Source organism: Peromyscus eremicus, chromosome 11, assembly GCF_949786415.1.
Source record: "Peromyscus eremicus chromosome 11, PerEre_H2_v1, whole genome shotgun sequence".
In the NCBI taxonomy this organism is placed as follows: Eukaryota; Metazoa; Chordata; class Mammalia; order Rodentia; family Cricetidae; genus Peromyscus; species Peromyscus eremicus.
Window position 1 is genome coordinate 55,545,985 of NC_081427.1, and position 17,002 is coordinate 55,562,986.

Consider the following 17,002-nt stretch of genomic DNA (forward strand, 5'->3'; position numbering starts at 1 on the left):
CCTCTTCCTTGTTCTTATTGTTTCATGGGAGTTTGTTCCTTATGAGTGCATTTAAACCTCTGTGTTACATCATTAGTAGTTCTCCTGTTTCATGTTGCATCTTCTTTAGAATATATTTCTAAAAATGTTTAAATGTATATATTCAGTGTTATCATTCTTTTCCCTCATACCTTAGTTCTTTGAATAATTCTTTAAAAGGACATTAAACAAAGAAATAACAAACAAATAAAAGGACATTGGATTTTTCAATATTAAGATAACAATTCATATCTGTTCTCTTCCAGAATGTTTTCACTTAAACCTTTGATCAGCCAGAAATTCAATTTAGAATAATGGATGTTATATATAACACTTAGTCCTTTTTACCAACACTTTGAGATATGTATCGTCTTTATCACTCATCACTGTCATATTTCCAATGTATCTGCTTTTCAAATCTAAAACTTCTTTTCTATTTCATTGATTTATCTGTTGGTCCAATGCCATGGAAATTACTTTAATTTCAGTGGCTTTCTAAAATGTTATGATTTACACAAAACAGATTCTTACCCACACTATCTCTGCCTTAATTTTTCTGAGTATTTTTGCTGTTTTTTTTATACTTACTTTTCTACCTGAAATTTAGTGTCATTTTGTAGTAGTCTGCAGCCCTGTTAAAATAATAAAACAATAAACAAGCAGACAAAACTCTATGTATGTAGGAGAGATTATTCAATGGGTATACTTGTTCTGCAAGCATGATATCTGAGTTCAAGTCCTTAGTATCCATATAAAAAGACAGTCCAGAAACCCACCATTAGGAAGCAAGAGAAGGTGGATCAGCTATCCATCCATTCTAGCTGAAACAGCAAGCTTCCAGTGAAAGGTTCTGTCTCAAGTAAATAATGTGGAGAGTGGTGAAGCAAAACACCCAATGTCCTGCTCTGGCTTCTTCATGCACATGCACAGGCATGCATATCAACATACTCATATGCATGTAATACACAAACACACCCCTATATGGTTTTGTGTGTTTGCATGTTTGTCTGTGAACCTAAGTGTGATATATGTGCAGGTATGTGCAGGTGTGTGTGAAGGCCAGACAGAGGTCAATATCAAGGGTCTATTCAATCACTCAGTTTTGAGACAGGGCTTCTCACTGAACCTATAGCTAATGGATTTGACAAAACTAGCTGGCCATCAATACGCACAAATCTTCCTGGCTCTCCTGTCCAAGTGCTGTGATTACCAGAATGTGCTGCTGTTTCTCTCTTTTTTAATGTGCTTGTCTTAGTCACTATTGTATTGCTGTGAAGAGGCACTACAACCAAGAAAACACTTATAAAACAAAGCATTTAACTGGGGACTTACAACTTCAGAGGTTTAGTCCATTATCATCCTGGCAGGAGCATGGCAACATACATGGCGCTGGAGCAGTAGCTGAGTGCTACATCCTGATCCTCAGGTGGGGGCGGGAGGACTGTGCCTGGCGTGGGCATCTGAAACCTCAAAGCCCACCCCCATGGACACACTTCCTCCAACAAGGCCACATTTCCTAATCCTTCTAATCCTTTCAAACAGTTCCACTCCCTGGTGACTAAACATTCAAATACACATGCCTATGAGGACCATTCTTATTCAAACCACCACAGCCCCAAACCTACTTTTGATTGAGATCCCATGCACTTATGAAGTTACTGAGAGAAGAAAGTTTCTTAAGTTCTAAATTTAACTGAGAACTAGTTTCTTGTTTCCATTTGTTCCAGTCTCCTTTTTGTCCCTCAGAAGCAATTTTAAACCCTCTTCTTATAGGTTGACATAGGCTTTACTGTCATAAGTATATCTTCCTTACTTTTATAGCACTATAATTATTATAATTATATATAATTTTCTCTTATACTGTTTATCTAGTTAATATATGATAACTAGTTTTTTCAGTTTATTGAATTTTTCTGTATTTTATTTTGAAATAATTTCAGGCTCTCAGAAGAAAGTATGTAAAGAGAATAAAGGGTCTAAAGCTATAGCCAAGTGGTGGAGTGCTTGCCTAACGTGTGAAGCCCTGAGTTTGATCTGAGTAGAAAAGAAAAATAAGCAAAGGAGTCAATGATAACATTTTGTCACAACTTTAAATCGTTTTCATCTACCCTATCTATTATCTATCTATCTATTATCTATTATTTATCTATCTATTACCTATCTATCTGTCTGTCTGTCTGTCTATCTATCTGCTGTACATAGACAGATAGGTGGGATGATAATGAGTAACTTTTATATGCCATACCTTTTATAACTAATACTTATCATGTATTTTCTAAGAATACAATCATTCTCTTATACAATAAAGAGTATTATTTTCACATTCAGAAAACGCAAACAGATGCAATCTATAGCCCATATGTCAATTCTGTCAAGTCCACTATCACTTTAACCAGTGTTTCTATATTATTTTACTGTAATAAGAACTTTTACATTCAATCCTATGGCTTATATAGAAAAAGAACAAGTTAATGACAATTAGCTTGTTAATCAGTAATGTGCCCTCTCCTTTTCTCTACTCCTGTTTTTGGTATGCGCCGTCAGCTTTCTGCTGTGTTAGCCATACACTCAAATGTGAAAGTATCCTGATACTAGCTGCTCTCTATAGCGGAAAGTATAGAAAATAATACTACCCTGGAAGCTGTTTAAGTTCAAATCCCACTTATGCTACTACTAAGCTATGTGTGCTAGTGGGAAGTCTTACTTACCATCACTGAAATTGTTAACTCATCAATACAACTGAGATCATATTTTAAATTGTTCTACTTCAGTTCTGTTTCTATAAGCTACTTAAAGGAATGAAGAAATATTCAAAATGTATCTCACCATTTTTTATTTTAAGTTGTTCATTTTTCCTGATCTGTTCACTCTTCAATCTGGATGAATGCATATTCTTCCTTTTACTGTCAGTCATTAAAACAGAGCCCTGTATTCTTTTTTTAAAAAATGGACTTATTAAATAATTGCAATTTTTAAAAGCATTCATGGAGAATCACATAAAATTTTGACAAAATAGTGAAAACCTAAAGGTAGTTACTGAATTATTCTCAACTGAGAAGCAACTTAAACATGGGATGGGGCCTAAGTGAGCTGGGGATAATCCCGTGAGGACTCTGAGGCTCCTGCCCTTCACTCCCCAAGCTGGCATGTCACTATCCTCTCTGTTTGCCTTGTAGGGAAAGGAGGCACGCTCTCTGCAGGAGTGTGAGGGGTAAAGGAACTTGCTATGTAGTGGAGCACTGATCAAAAAGTGCATAATTAAAAACAGCAAAATAAACAGGTTTTTTCCTTAGGGGTAAGTTGACACTGCCTCTACCACCCTCCAGCACCCAATTCCCGATTAGATTTGCAGCACATCTGGTGAGAGAGATACAATTTCCTGGCATACCTGGAACTCTCCGTTGCAAATATGCTGTCTATTTGATCCTCATAACTAAGTGGTTTTGGTAAAATCGTTTCTGGTGTCTTCAGTACGACATCTGTGTGTGCCACGGCTCTGCTTGCTTTCAGTTTTTCCAGTCTTGATGACCTTCTTAGTACATGTGGGGGTTCCTGGACAGAGGGCTGTTTCACAGGATCTGAATTTCCCTTACTCTTTAGTTGCTCATAAGAGGTGGCATTTTCATGAGCCACTGTTTGCAATCTAAATGGTTTTGGGTCTTCTATAGTCTATAAAGATATACATATATCCATAAATAATTATAACATTAAAACAAAAAATTAAATGTATCTTCTTCTCTGATAAAACTAAATGTCTTTAATATGAAAGTGTACCAATTCATAATTATATATGAACATAATGAAAAATTCTGTAATTGTATTTTAAAAAGAACAACATAGATTTTAAGCTTATGAAAAACATAGGCAGCTAGTCTTGGTGACATATGTCTATAATCCCAGCACTTGGAAAACTGAGGCAGGAGATTAGTGAGTTTGAGGCCAGCCTGGCTTCATAGAGGGACCTGGGCAAAGAAAAAAATAAATAAAAGACTTTAAAATTATTTTCATCAATATTCAACTTTAAAACTTACAGGAAAGTAGAAGATCACTTTTGGTGCATTAATTTGGCAGGAAATAAATTGTGTGGAATAAGACACCCACATAAGAACAAGGCAAAGACCAGTCAAGAGCAGATGAATGGTCTATGCAGCCTAGAACTGCAGTGACAGAGCAATGACAGCTCTGGCTGCATTGACAGAGCAATGACAAGGCAGTACATAACTTCACACTGTCACAGGTCAATAGTATGTCATGACTTCTAATTTCTCCTTGACACTCTACTATAGGTCTAACTTCCTTTTTTTTTTTTTTTTTTTTCCTGGAGCTGAGGACTGAACCCAGGGCCTTTGCGCTTGCTAGGCAAGTGCTCTACCACTGAGCTAAATCCCCAACCCCTATAGGTCTAACTTCTATGAAGACATTTACATTTTACATGTACCAGCTAAAACTTCTGGAGCTCATTTATATATATATATATGTATATATATATACATACATATATATACATATATATATATGCACATACAGATGCGAAGCTTCTCAAGATAAAATATTGAAATTTTTTGGTTTTTCAATATTTTAATCACAGTTGAGTAAGAGTATTGAATTTTATTCATTCTAAGTGAATTTCCTTTCTACTGTTTAAAGGGTTTCTTTCTTTAAACTCGAAGACTTGCTAAATTTATGCTTACTTTACCACTATTAATTCTATTTTCTACATTTTACTCATAGTCCTTCTTCTTATACTAGAACACTGAAATGTTTAATCTTCTTTAAAAACTCCATGATTAATGTATCTTTTTCTGGTTTTGCTTGCTTGTTTGTTTGTTTTTCAAGACAGGGTTTCTCTGAGTAGTCTTGGCTGTCCTGGAACTTGCTCTATAGACCAGGCTGAACTTCACAGAGCTCAACCTGTCCCTGCCTTCAGAATGCTGGGATTAAAGAATGCTAGGAGAAAGGACCAGCTTTCTCCTCTTAATCCCATAATGTCTATCTGGAAGTTGCTAGCCAGACTACATCAGTACTATTCCAGGTTTGTATGTTGCAACATAAACTCATGTTTTCTCTAAATCTTCCTGAGAATATAGATGGAATACTTTGTTAATAGCTAAGAAGAAATAAAAAGGGAATCTAAGTATCCATTATTATGAATTGATTAAATTATATTTATATAATGCATTTACATATCATTTAGTAACCTAAAAGATTTAATTTCAAAGTGCTAAATTTCCTGACACTAAAAAGATAAGCAACATGTATTATATTTAAAAAATGAGTTGCAAAGTATCGTGTATTACACAGTCTCATTGGAGTAAAATAAATTTACATGGAGTAGAAGTAACTGAAGCTACACAAAACTATTAATGATGCTTAGAGAGTGGATCTTTGGGTAGCTTTTGTTACCATACTGTTATATAATCTTATAACGTCTGATATGTTCTTTTGGTTTTGGTTGATCTGAGACAGGGTGTTGCTATGGCCACATGCTAGCCTTGAACAGCTGACTCTGCTGCCTCAGCCTCCCCAGTGCTGGTATTACAAGTATGTACCATCATACTTGCTTTTAATTTTATATTAATGAGAATACAAACTCTCAGCATGAAAAAGGAACTTGGCTCCCGCTACACATCTGTAGGGCCTCTGGGCATAATGTAGGAATTCTAAAAGCACAAGTTATGTCTGGCACTTGACTCATGTACTTAAGGCAAATAAATAGGGCTTAAAGAAGACTTAATTCTTCCCCCGACACTTAGCAGCCCAAATTATGCTGTGTCCAACTACAGCACTCTGTATCTACTCTGAACTCAGGGTAATATAACAGAGAAATTTCTAGTAACTCTTCTATATACTAAAGAACTAATGATATGCCTTTTTATGTATGTTGGGGAGGAAACAATTTTAACTTAATCCCTTGTAAACTCTACCTAGTACTTCTAAAAAGAGCATTCTACTTGTGACAGTTACACAATCTTCCAGATGTTGGTATCTGGTGAGATGATTTGAACTTAGCACAGTGAAGATTGTAATAGGTCACTATAAAAGTTAGACTCAGGGGCTGGAGAGATGGCTCAGCGGTTAAGAGCACTGGCTGCTCTTCCAAAGGTCCTGAGTTCAATTCCCAGCACCCACATAGATCACAACCATCTGTAATGAGATCTGGTGCCCTTTTCTGGCCTGCAGACATACATACAGGCAGAACTCTGTATGCATAATAAATAAATAAATCTTTAAAAAAAGACTCAGATATTTATACTGTGTGCATCCACTTGTCCTACTGACAGATGGCTGTTCAACAACCTGGATCGCCTGAACTGTTTAAATAGTAGGATAGGAAAGAGACTTAATTCACCTGTGCTATTTGGGTGCAGTCTTCATCTATCTGAGACATGGTAGACTGCACTTCTAAACATCCATTTCCATCACTAGCACTGCTGCTTTTCTCTTGTCCTTGACTGATGGGTCCTACAGGTCCAGGTCCTACATCGGCACCTAGTAACGTGTTGATGGTTGCCAGCAATTCAGCAGGCAATGCAGCCTCATCCTTCGTGTTTTCTAGTACATCTCTATAAGGTGCTGATAAGGCATTCAAAGGGACTGATAGAGAGCTCAAGGAGTTGCTCAATGGGTTCATCAACTCTTGAGGATCGAAGTCATTCATTATTTCAAGCAGGGTTTCTTCTTGGGTGCCTTCTGGTGATTCTATTAACCTTTCTAAAGCAGACACAAATGTTTCAAGAGAGCTTTCTTCATCTTTGGTTTCTTTAGATGTCATGGTCAGTGTTACATTCTTTCCAGGCTCAGAAAATGTATTTGGTACAGCTAAGGTCTTCACTGGCTCTGCTAATGATCTCTCCTTTAGCGTAACCAACTCAGATGCCATAAGTGAAGTACCTGAGAGAAGACTAGTTTCAGGGGAATCTGTGTTTTCACTTAGTTCCTGTGTATTACAGAAAACACAAAGCCAAAATTTAAAATTAAAAATTAGTTTTATACTCATTTTGTTAGTAATTTATTTTTACCAGCTGTCTACTTCATCCATAAATAAAAGGATTATTTCTTATTACTTCCCTATATGAAATCAGTAATGCCTGGATACATGGTTAAACATTTAACCAAGAGTGGATAAATGGACCAAGAGTGATATTGGCTGGATCACAGATGACAAATTATGTCTTCAACTAAGCTTTAATTATCTGTTCCAACAAGAGACAGATGCCCTGGTTAGTTAAATTAATAAATGATCTAAATACTTCACATCTTAAGTAATGATATAAAATTCTTTCTTTCCAAATATGTCTATCAGTTAAAAATTATGAAATTCTTATCATTTCACCTTCAAATTAATATGGTAATATGAAATAAGAAGATGAAAAGGACTGGAAATCAGAAAGGGAAATAGGAGAAATGAAAGAGCAATTCTATGGCATTTTATGAATTCTCACTCTAAATTAATAATTTCAGATTTTTATTGTTTTGAAGAGAATAACATAAAATACAACTTTCCCAGTGCATTATTTTCAAAGGCGATAATAACCTAACAGGCACGTTCCCAGTGCCCAATATTAGAATCCCTCTCAAAGCTGCTATCTAGATCAGCTGCTATGCTATTCAGGAAAACAACATACTCTATAGGTATGGAAATGTAGAGTTTTTAATCACTTTGGCTGTTCCCCACAAGACTACTACCTCTCTCAAAGGACACATTATCGTCTCCTTAGCCTGCTGATAATTTGTTCTAAATTGAATAAAAGAAGTAAAAAATTAACATATTCTATCTGCTACCATTTATCCCCTGTCTATAGCATACAGGGTCTAAGAAGATGCCTTTATTTATCTGTAATACTAACTATAATTTTTGTAAGATAATTTAGAAGAAATCTAAGAACTGGATCCTATTCACTATTTGAGTCACATCTCAAGGGTTCCCTGATATTTAAAGTTCTTTTATGTTTATTAATTCAAGATATGAAGGTGTACCAAGCAACAGCCCCATAAGAGTCACTAACCTGCAGGGAAGGGGAGGCGATACAGAGTTTACTGATTTTGCTGATAAATTTTTGGTGAGACAAAATTAAACAAGTTACTTTCCCACAATATTTTTCAAAATATATGTGGTAAATATCTGACACAATACTCTCCAATTGTTTTATTAAAAATGTTTTCATATGATCTATTAGGAAATATTGATATAGCCAGTGAAAAATAAATATCAGAGAAGCAGCATTTACTTCGGTCAATATTCCCAGTCACCTGACACAGATCCAAAGACAAGGAAGGAGTTAAGGCATAAATGAATGACTTATGAAGGCAGGAAAGGATAACAGTACTTATTCAGACACAATTAGGTGCCAGGCCAGAAGTCATCATTGCTCCTGGTCTCACAGTAACTCTCTGAAACGTGTATCTGTCTGTACATTATAGACGTAAACAAGAGTTACCCTAGAAGTCATATCCAATCCAAATTTTATGCCCACTTCCCTGCCTTCTGGCTCCTAACTTCAGCTGAAAAGCTTGGTAACTGGGTATATAGAAGGCACAGATGAAATGATAAAGTCAGGTAAGACAGGGAGGGCCTGGGAAGGTCCATAACTGCTTGATATCCTGAAGGAGAGTGTTGAGTCCACTGTGGGCAGAGCCAGTTCATATCACCAAGTGGAAAGCAAAGACAAAGCAGGTCCTTGACAAATATTAGCAACAGGATGATGAGAAAGCAAGCTTGAAATATTAAAGAAATGAGGCTGACATTAAAAACAAACAAACAAACAAAAGGATTATGTTCCAGCATGTAGGCATATGTAATAACAAAGTATACATTTCTCTAAACAAAGAATAAGAGACTTGTAGTAGTTGGTAAGGAATACAGATCAGAAAATTACTAAAAGTATTAAAGATAAGGAAGAATACATGAACAGATTTTTAGACAATGTTTTTCTTCCCTGAAGACTACCTTTCATGGTACCAGAAGGCACAGTGCAAAATTACAAGGCAGGGAAGGAACCAATAATCCTTCCCAGCTATGACACCTATGAACCATAACAAGGACCATCATGACAAAAATAACCCTAAGGATGCAATAGTGGCATTCATACCTTGGCAGTAACCAACAACTCTCTAGTTGGACATAAGACCCACTGGACAAGAGGGAAACCATGCTTGGTACTGGAAACCTACAATTATCCAAGGCTAGTGAGGTCATGGAACTCAGATGTGAACCTACAACTTCCACTTCACTAAACCAGCATAATTCCTAACTACATTCTAAATATTCACCATAATTCTCACCTCTCATCAAGGAAATTTCTCTTTGCAACAGAAGAAGAAAATTGCAGAAAAACACAACTAATCAAACTGCAGTGAACAAGAGACTGTGTGTACCCAGTCCCAACCAATAGATCTACAAGACAACTCCGGCACTTACGGCTCATGGATCAGTGCGGAAGGGAGGACAGGAAGAGTGTAAAAGCCAGAGGCACAGGCAGTTTGCTGTGACTGTCTCCTCTGAATGTCAGAAAGGCTACACCTATGAATTCTCATCAAGAAGATCTGAACAATGATGACATGATTGAACATGTTAACATGGAAGGGGATAGTTTGTGGGGTGTCAACCCTAAACAAGGGACTACAGACAACTGGGAATGCTGAGAGTGGAAGAAATGGTCTTCCCCAGGGCAGCCATCTCTGAGGTCATATACATTATACGAACTGAGCAAGCTGTATTTATACACACAGGAACACACACACACACACACACACACACACACACACACACACGACTTAGAACTTGAAACTTCTGAGTGTTGGGATTACAGGCCTGCATATATGTAGTGTAAAGACAATTTAAAAAAAAAAAAAGAGGCCATGAATTTGAGAGAAAATGAGCGAAGTGCATGGGAGAGGTTGGAGGGAGAAAAAGGAAGGAGAAATAATGTAATTATAATTTCAAAAAATATTATAAAAAGAATAGTTTCTAGCTAATGATGTGATTTAGTCAGATTGCTGCCTAGTAGAGAGTCTAAATGAGCTTGAAACTTTAATCAACATGATTTTTAAAAACTAAACCCACAATCTACACAGCCAATCTTGGTTATATAAACCAACCTTTTCTGAGTGTGGCACATTTTCACAATTTTCAGTTTCAGGACCTTGAAGAGAACAATATGTATTTATTATAGCTTTGTTAAGCCACAAAGCCCTTTTCAATCAGCATTTTATAATAATAAAACTTGAGCTTTCTTAAATAACTCAACAGACATAGCAAACATTTTATGATATATCAATTTATTGCTGTAAGCTTATTATTATTTAGAAAATAAGAAAATTCTTCATTTCTTGGGCTGGGAATGTAGCTCAACTGGTAGACTGCTTGCCCTGGGTTCTCTCTCAAGTACCCCTTAAACTGGGAGCACTCAGGAGAGGGGTCACAAGTTCAAAGTCATCCTAGGCTACGCAGTAAGTTCAAGACTAATCAGGGTTTCATTAGACACTTTTATTTTTCATTTCTTTTGTTTGTTTGTTTGTTTTTTGTTTGTTTTTTTGAGACAGGGTTTCTCTGTGTAGTTTTGGTGCCTGTCCTGGATCTCACTCTGTAGACCAGGCTGGCCTTGATCTCAGAGATCCACCTGGCTCTGCCTCCCGAATGCTGGGATTAAAGGCATGCGCCACCACCGCCCGGCTATTTTTCATTTCTTAAAAAAATTAAATTAAATTAAAAATAAAATTTTAAGAGAAAAAGAAAAAATATGTGGTATCAGAACACAATACAAGAATGGATTAGTGTGAGAAGAATTCTGAGTGCTTGTTGAGAAATTCTTCAAAAACACAGAACTGTTCTTGAAATATGCTTTCATGCCCCTCCCAGGTGTAGCGCATAGGAGTGAGTTTACTTCAGATTATTAATTACAACTGGCTATTGTTATTTGTTGGTATGTCTCTATGGAAAAACATATAATGCTACATGCAGCTTGTCCTTGTGGTTATATACAGTTTGTATATAAAGGTCTCATGTGACCTTTCTTAACCCTCAGGGTATAAACTGCCTGATGCTCTGAATAAAGTTGGCTATTACATGAGACTTTAGTGTACCTCGTTTTTTAGGCTCCACTCTCAGGTTTAACCACCAATTAGAGCAGTAAACAATGTGAATCCAAACAGAACTGTAACTACTTGAAATTAGTTTAGCTAGAAACAAACCTCTCTATTTCTGTTGCATTATTCTAAGTATTTATAACTACATAAGAAGACTTTAAAGCTACTTTCTCAAAGTTATCATTTCCTCTGTAATACAGCTTAAATGAATTCAAGCTATCTGGAGTTAGATGTGAATACCTCATGTAGGGCCACGAGGAATCAGGGGAATTATCTAGACTCTGATTTCAGCCTAGCTCCTCTAAGTGGAGCTATATCAAAGCAATTCACACCAAGTTAGGTTGAGGAAAGATCCAGCAAAGGATGCTTTTTTTTTTTCTCCTACTCCACATCCCTTCTGCCTTCTGCCTTCTACCTTCATTTTATCATCCAGGCAAAAGTAATCTGATGTAACTGAGTAGAACTCACAACTCACTGATGCTTCAAATAGTATTTGAGTCTTTCTCTTGGTTTCTTTTGATTATAGATAAATCTCCATAGCTACCAAAAACAAGAAGTACTTATCTGCTGAATCTTAGAATACATACATCTTTTCAGGCAACACAGTTTTACAGGAAAGAAACTAAGCATAAACATACCTGCTAAACTTCACACCATCCAAAAATCTCAGGGCTTTTTTGGGGGGGTGGGAACAGATAATGTGGGGTGTGGTTATTTCAGTTGTTTTGGTCTTTGGGGTTTTTTGTTTGTTTGTCTGTTTCACCTTGCCATTTGATAATGAAAGTACAAAAATCAAGGAGGTTAAAATCTGGTTGCTCTTCCAGAGGATGCAGGTTCAATTTCCAGCAGCCACATGGCAGCTCACACTCATCTGTAACTCCAATCCTAGTGTATCTGACACCCCCCTTCTGGCTTCCATGGGCACCAGGTACACAAGCAGTACAGACATACGTGCAAGCAAAATACCCATACAATAAATAAATAAATAAATGAATAAGTATTTTAAAAGAAGGTTAAAAATCATACTCTACTCCTTCACAAGACGATCAGTAAAATCAATCAATGTTTAATTTTATTGTTCTTTTAGAACCTTTCATTTCAAGCACAATGATAAGATCTACTACCCATGTCTTAAATCATTAAAATTATTAATACTGGGGCTGGAGAGATGGCTCAGCAGTTAAGAGCACTGGCTGCTCTTTAAGAAAACCCAAGTTTGAGTCTCAGCTCCTATCTGGTGGCTGACAACCATTTCCAGTCCCCGGGCATCTGATGCCCTTTCCTGGATCCACAGGCACTGCATGTATGTGACACACAAACATGCAAGCAAAACATCCATACACATAAAATGAAAATTTCAATGTTAACAGTAATGAATGAAACATAGCTTAATTATCTTTGAAGGGAGGGTGCATTTTTCTTTTGTTTGTTTAAATCCTTATTCAGATCCTTGGGAGTTAGAATTAAAAAAAACTGAAAAGTCCTTTTCAATATTTTGAATAATAAAGGAAACTCAACAAAAATAATAATAAAGAAAAAAAGAAAGAAAAATAAAAAAGATACCTGTCTCCATATTGTCTTTAAGAATCTCATCATAAAGATTATCACTTTATGGTACCAGTTGACATTTCAAAAGCTTGATAAACTAATTAAGTATCTTATAATAATTTTACTAGCCTATTGAAAAATAGGTTTTTTGAGGAAATAATACGGTGTGAGGGGCTGGGGCTGTGGTCCAGTCAGTGAAGTACTTGTCACACAAACATGAGGACCTGAGTTTAATCCCCAGCATCCACACAGAAGCTGGTGACCGAGTCTCGAACATAAGGTGGACAGTTACTGACAAGGCATCTGACCTCAACCTCGAACCTCAGCATGCGTATGCGAACATGCACTTGAAGACTTGACAATTACTGTCTCTCTAACACTTAAACATTGACTACAAACTGAAATTTCTGTGGAGAATGGGAACTACAAATATAATAGGATTAAATTGTTTATAACATTGAACTTTTTAACTTGTGGGGGAGCACGCATGCTCACATGGGTGCATTGAGTGCACATGCCTTTGAAAACCAGAGTGGACTGAGAACGCCAATCCTTAGGAGCTCACTGAGTAGGCGAGGCTGGCTGGCCAGTGAGGCCCAGAGACCCACTAGAGTCACCTCCTCAGCACTGGAATTAAAGCGTGGCCAAACTAAAGCAGCTTTCAGTTTGTTTTCCATGTGCATGGGTGTTTTGCACACGTGTATGTCTGTATAACATGTACATGCCTGGAGCCTGCAGAGGCCAAAAGAGGTGTCAGATTCCCCTGTGACTAGAGTTAGAAGGTTGTGAGCCACCATGTGGAAATTGAACCTGGGTACTCCAGAAGAGCATCAAGTGCTATCAGCCACGACTCCACTACTCATCTTTCCAACCCAAAATTCAGCTTGTTTTCTTTTTTACTGGGTTTCTGGGGATCAAACTCAGGTCCCCATCTTTAAGCAATAAGCACTTTGCCCACTGAGCTCAACAGCAAATATTTTATAATAAAGATAAAGCAACCCAACTATAATGGTTTCAAAACTTACCAATTATCTTCAACAAATTCTGAAGCAACAATATGTTAGTATGATTCACTCTTAATTTATTTCTGTTATGTTGCTGGAAGTTGTTGATATTAAAGTAAAATTTATTTTAAACACCTTTTACCAAAAGAACACACACACAAAATGAATAAGGAAGTCCTGTCTCTCCCAGTACCAAAGTCAAGATTTTGAAGGTCAGGAAGGTAACATTGAAAAGCATCCACGGAGCATCCACTGGCTGCTCTTCCAGAGGACCTGGGTTCAATTCCCAGCACCCATGTGGCAGCTCACTACAGACTGTAACTCCAGTTCCAGGGGATCTAATCCCTCTTCTGGCCTTCACAGGAATCAGGCATGCACATAGTATACAAACATACATGAAGGCAAAACACTCATGCATATAAAAGAAAATTAATGCTGTCATAATACACGAGTACACACACACAAAATACAAATTAAAAAAATAAGCCGGGCGGTGGTGGCGCATGCCTTTAATCCCAGCACTCGGAAGGCAGAGCCAGGTAGATCTCTGTGAGTTTGAGGCCAGCCTGGTCTACAGAGTGAGATCCAGGACAGGAACCAAAACTACACAGAGAAACCCTGTCTCAAAAAACTAAAAAGAAAGGCATCCACAACCACTCCCCTCAAAATCCCACCCATCACCCACCTTTGAGTGGCACAGATACTGTGGCTAGGGAGTGTAAGTGTTATCCTGGTATCCTGACAGTCAGGAGCCAAGGAATACTACAAAGTCACACCACACTACAAACCTCACACAAGACATTTCCTGGGAAAGACAAGAGGGTGACTGCCTCTGCTTGGAGAGAAATAGCAAAGAACTGAGTAGGAGGCAGGCTTTGTACAGGGTTTCTTGGGGGCAGAATAGCAGAAACCTTTATATGGGATTTCCAGGGAGGCCTAGGATTGGTGGGATTTTGTGGCCTGACCTTGGACTTTTTTTCCCTGTAGGGTGGAGCTTGGCCACCTGTGTCTCAAGGTGATGGAAATGGCCTTTACAACCCTTAGAATAGTCTGGAGGCAGGGCCTGGCCACTTGTGCTGCAGGGCTTACAGATACAAAGCTTGAACTTCCTCACAACAGTACTCCTAGAGAAAGTAAGTTTGATTATTAAGGTATCAAGTTTTTCCTGATCACTGATTCCACCACACAGATAGAAATACCATACTCTGTGATCACTGTGGATGATCAAATAGGCTATGAAGCTGTACAGCAGTGGTTCTCAACCTTCCTAATGCTGCAACCCTTTAATACAGTTCACATTGTGGTGACCCCAACCATACAATTATTTTGTTTCTGCTTCATAACTGTAATTTTGCTGCTGCTATGAATTGTAATGTAACATCTGACATGGAGAATATCTGATATGTGACTCCTATGAAAGGGTCATTCGATCCCTGGGTTGAGAACCACTGCTCTATAACATTGATGAGGCCAAAGCCAGTACCCTGGTCAGTAGTTCTTATTTATGATGCTTTGAACACTGCCAAAAAACTAGGATCACCCGCATTGAGTCCAGCTAGCTAATTCTATGTTTTCTCATCATAAATATTAAATATTTATTTTGATACTCCCAGGCTTGTAGAAATGTCTTTGACCAACTGTGCCCCAGAATCTGGGTTTCTGACTATTTGACTCTTTTATTGGGGCATGGGAACTCTCAAGAGGATTCAAACCTGAACAACTCATTTATTTTCTAGTTTGACTTACAGCAGTCTGAACTTCACAAGGATTTTTTTTTGTAACAACATTTTGTCTCAGAATATCATCTATGAGTTTTGCTTGGTCAGTGTTAGAAAAGCTTCTCTTGTTATTATGTACTGGCTGTTACTATTGGTGCAAACTCCACCTTCCATTAGCATCTGATAATGACAAAGCAGACTAATTTAAAGCTTTACTTTCTGATAGTAGAGGAATCTAGACTACAGCAGTCTCCTTAGTTGGCTTCTGGTGTCTGTTACCCTGGGACATGGTTAGGTTTCATTGCTTATATTAGTTTTATGAGTCACCACTGGTGCTGTGTAAGTGGTCATTCTCTTTCTTGGTATAATTTGTACTTTCTTCAAGACTACCTGACTTACTCAGGTTTCTTCTTTTTCTACTTATAGTGAAATACTTTATGAACAGAAATATACTTAATAAAGAAATAAAAGGGGTTGGAGTGTAGTTCAATGCCTGGCTAATATATATGAGGTTCTGGATTCAATCCCTAAGCATTAAAAGATGAAAAAGAAAAGAAAAAACTACACATGTATTAACATGTCCCTACTTTCAAGTCACAGAAACTTTAAAGGGTCTTAATTTGGTCACTTTTTGTCTTCAGACAAACATTTGAACATTTAAGATTTTTTAGTGTTATGCACTTTTTAGAAAACATACTTCCATGCACTAAAAATCACTGTTTTTTCCCCCTGTATTTAAATAGTCACAGCTTGGCTAGTAGATTGCAAGAACAGATTAAGCATTTATTCTTTCAGACTGTCCACAGACATCTTGAAAAAGCCCTTGCTTTCCAGCAATGTCATATATCAGATATATCTTATCTTCATGCTTCAAGACAGATCAGTACTCCTGCATTTAGAATTCATATACCTATAGCATCCATACATCATTCAATAAATGTTTATTGGAAAAATGAAAAATAACATGGATTAAAAACTAGGTACTAGAAGTACATGTATGAGCAGGTAATTGCAAAGATAGTAATATAAAGTAGAAATTTATAAACTTTAACAGGTATTTTTATCATGTCCTTGTGCCCATTTCTTGTAGCACAAGGTATCATTGACCACTATGCATAATTATTCCACTGTGAAAGAGAGGGCAAAATATCCACTCTGAGGAAGTCACTAGCAAGATACTTCAATATTAAAGAAAAAAAAACAGAGAAATGGGTCTATGTGAGGAATATATACATTTTAATAAGGTCATGAACGTAATTATTACTTTCAAATATAAACCCTCAAAATCAGAAGTGAAAAGTACACATTTATAACAACAGATATTGGCTGCAACGACCCTGTTCCTCCAATGGGCAGTCTGATCACAATTAAGTCAGCAACAACTTCATTTCATACTTTAAATGCATGATACACCGGCCTAGTTGTAAATAAATCCCTATCAAATGAGATCTTCTACACTTAAAGACAGATTCTCTTATGTACTGATGCTCATGAAAGCATACCTCCAGTCTTTTGGTGGCTCCATGAAACTTCAGGGTCAGGAAATGACACAGAGAATGCTGAGGATTTTTTTCTAGTTCTAAAAAACAAGTTAATTTAAAAAACAGACTTTTAAATGAAAAAAAAACA

General features: G+C 37.1%; 1 protein-coding gene across 1 annotated transcript in view; it reads right to left on the reverse strand.

Annotated features, from left to right (window-relative positions):
• Ankrd31 (ankyrin repeat domain 31) overlaps positions 1–17,002 on the reverse strand; it is a 163,375-nt gene that overhangs the window by 106,090 nt on the left and 40,283 nt on the right. The window contains exons 5-9 of the mRNA XM_059276344.1: positions 16,876–16,952; positions 10,117–10,160; positions 6,368–6,955; positions 3,407–3,687; positions 2,845–2,951 (exon numbers count right to left, since the gene is read on the reverse strand). Of these exons, the coding sequence (XP_059132327.1) occupies positions 2,845–2,951; positions 3,407–3,687; positions 6,368–6,955; positions 10,117–10,160; positions 16,876–16,952 (1,097 nt within the window). The remainder of the gene's footprint in view (positions 1–2,844; positions 2,952–3,406; positions 3,688–6,367; positions 6,956–10,116; positions 10,161–16,875; positions 16,953–17,002) is intronic.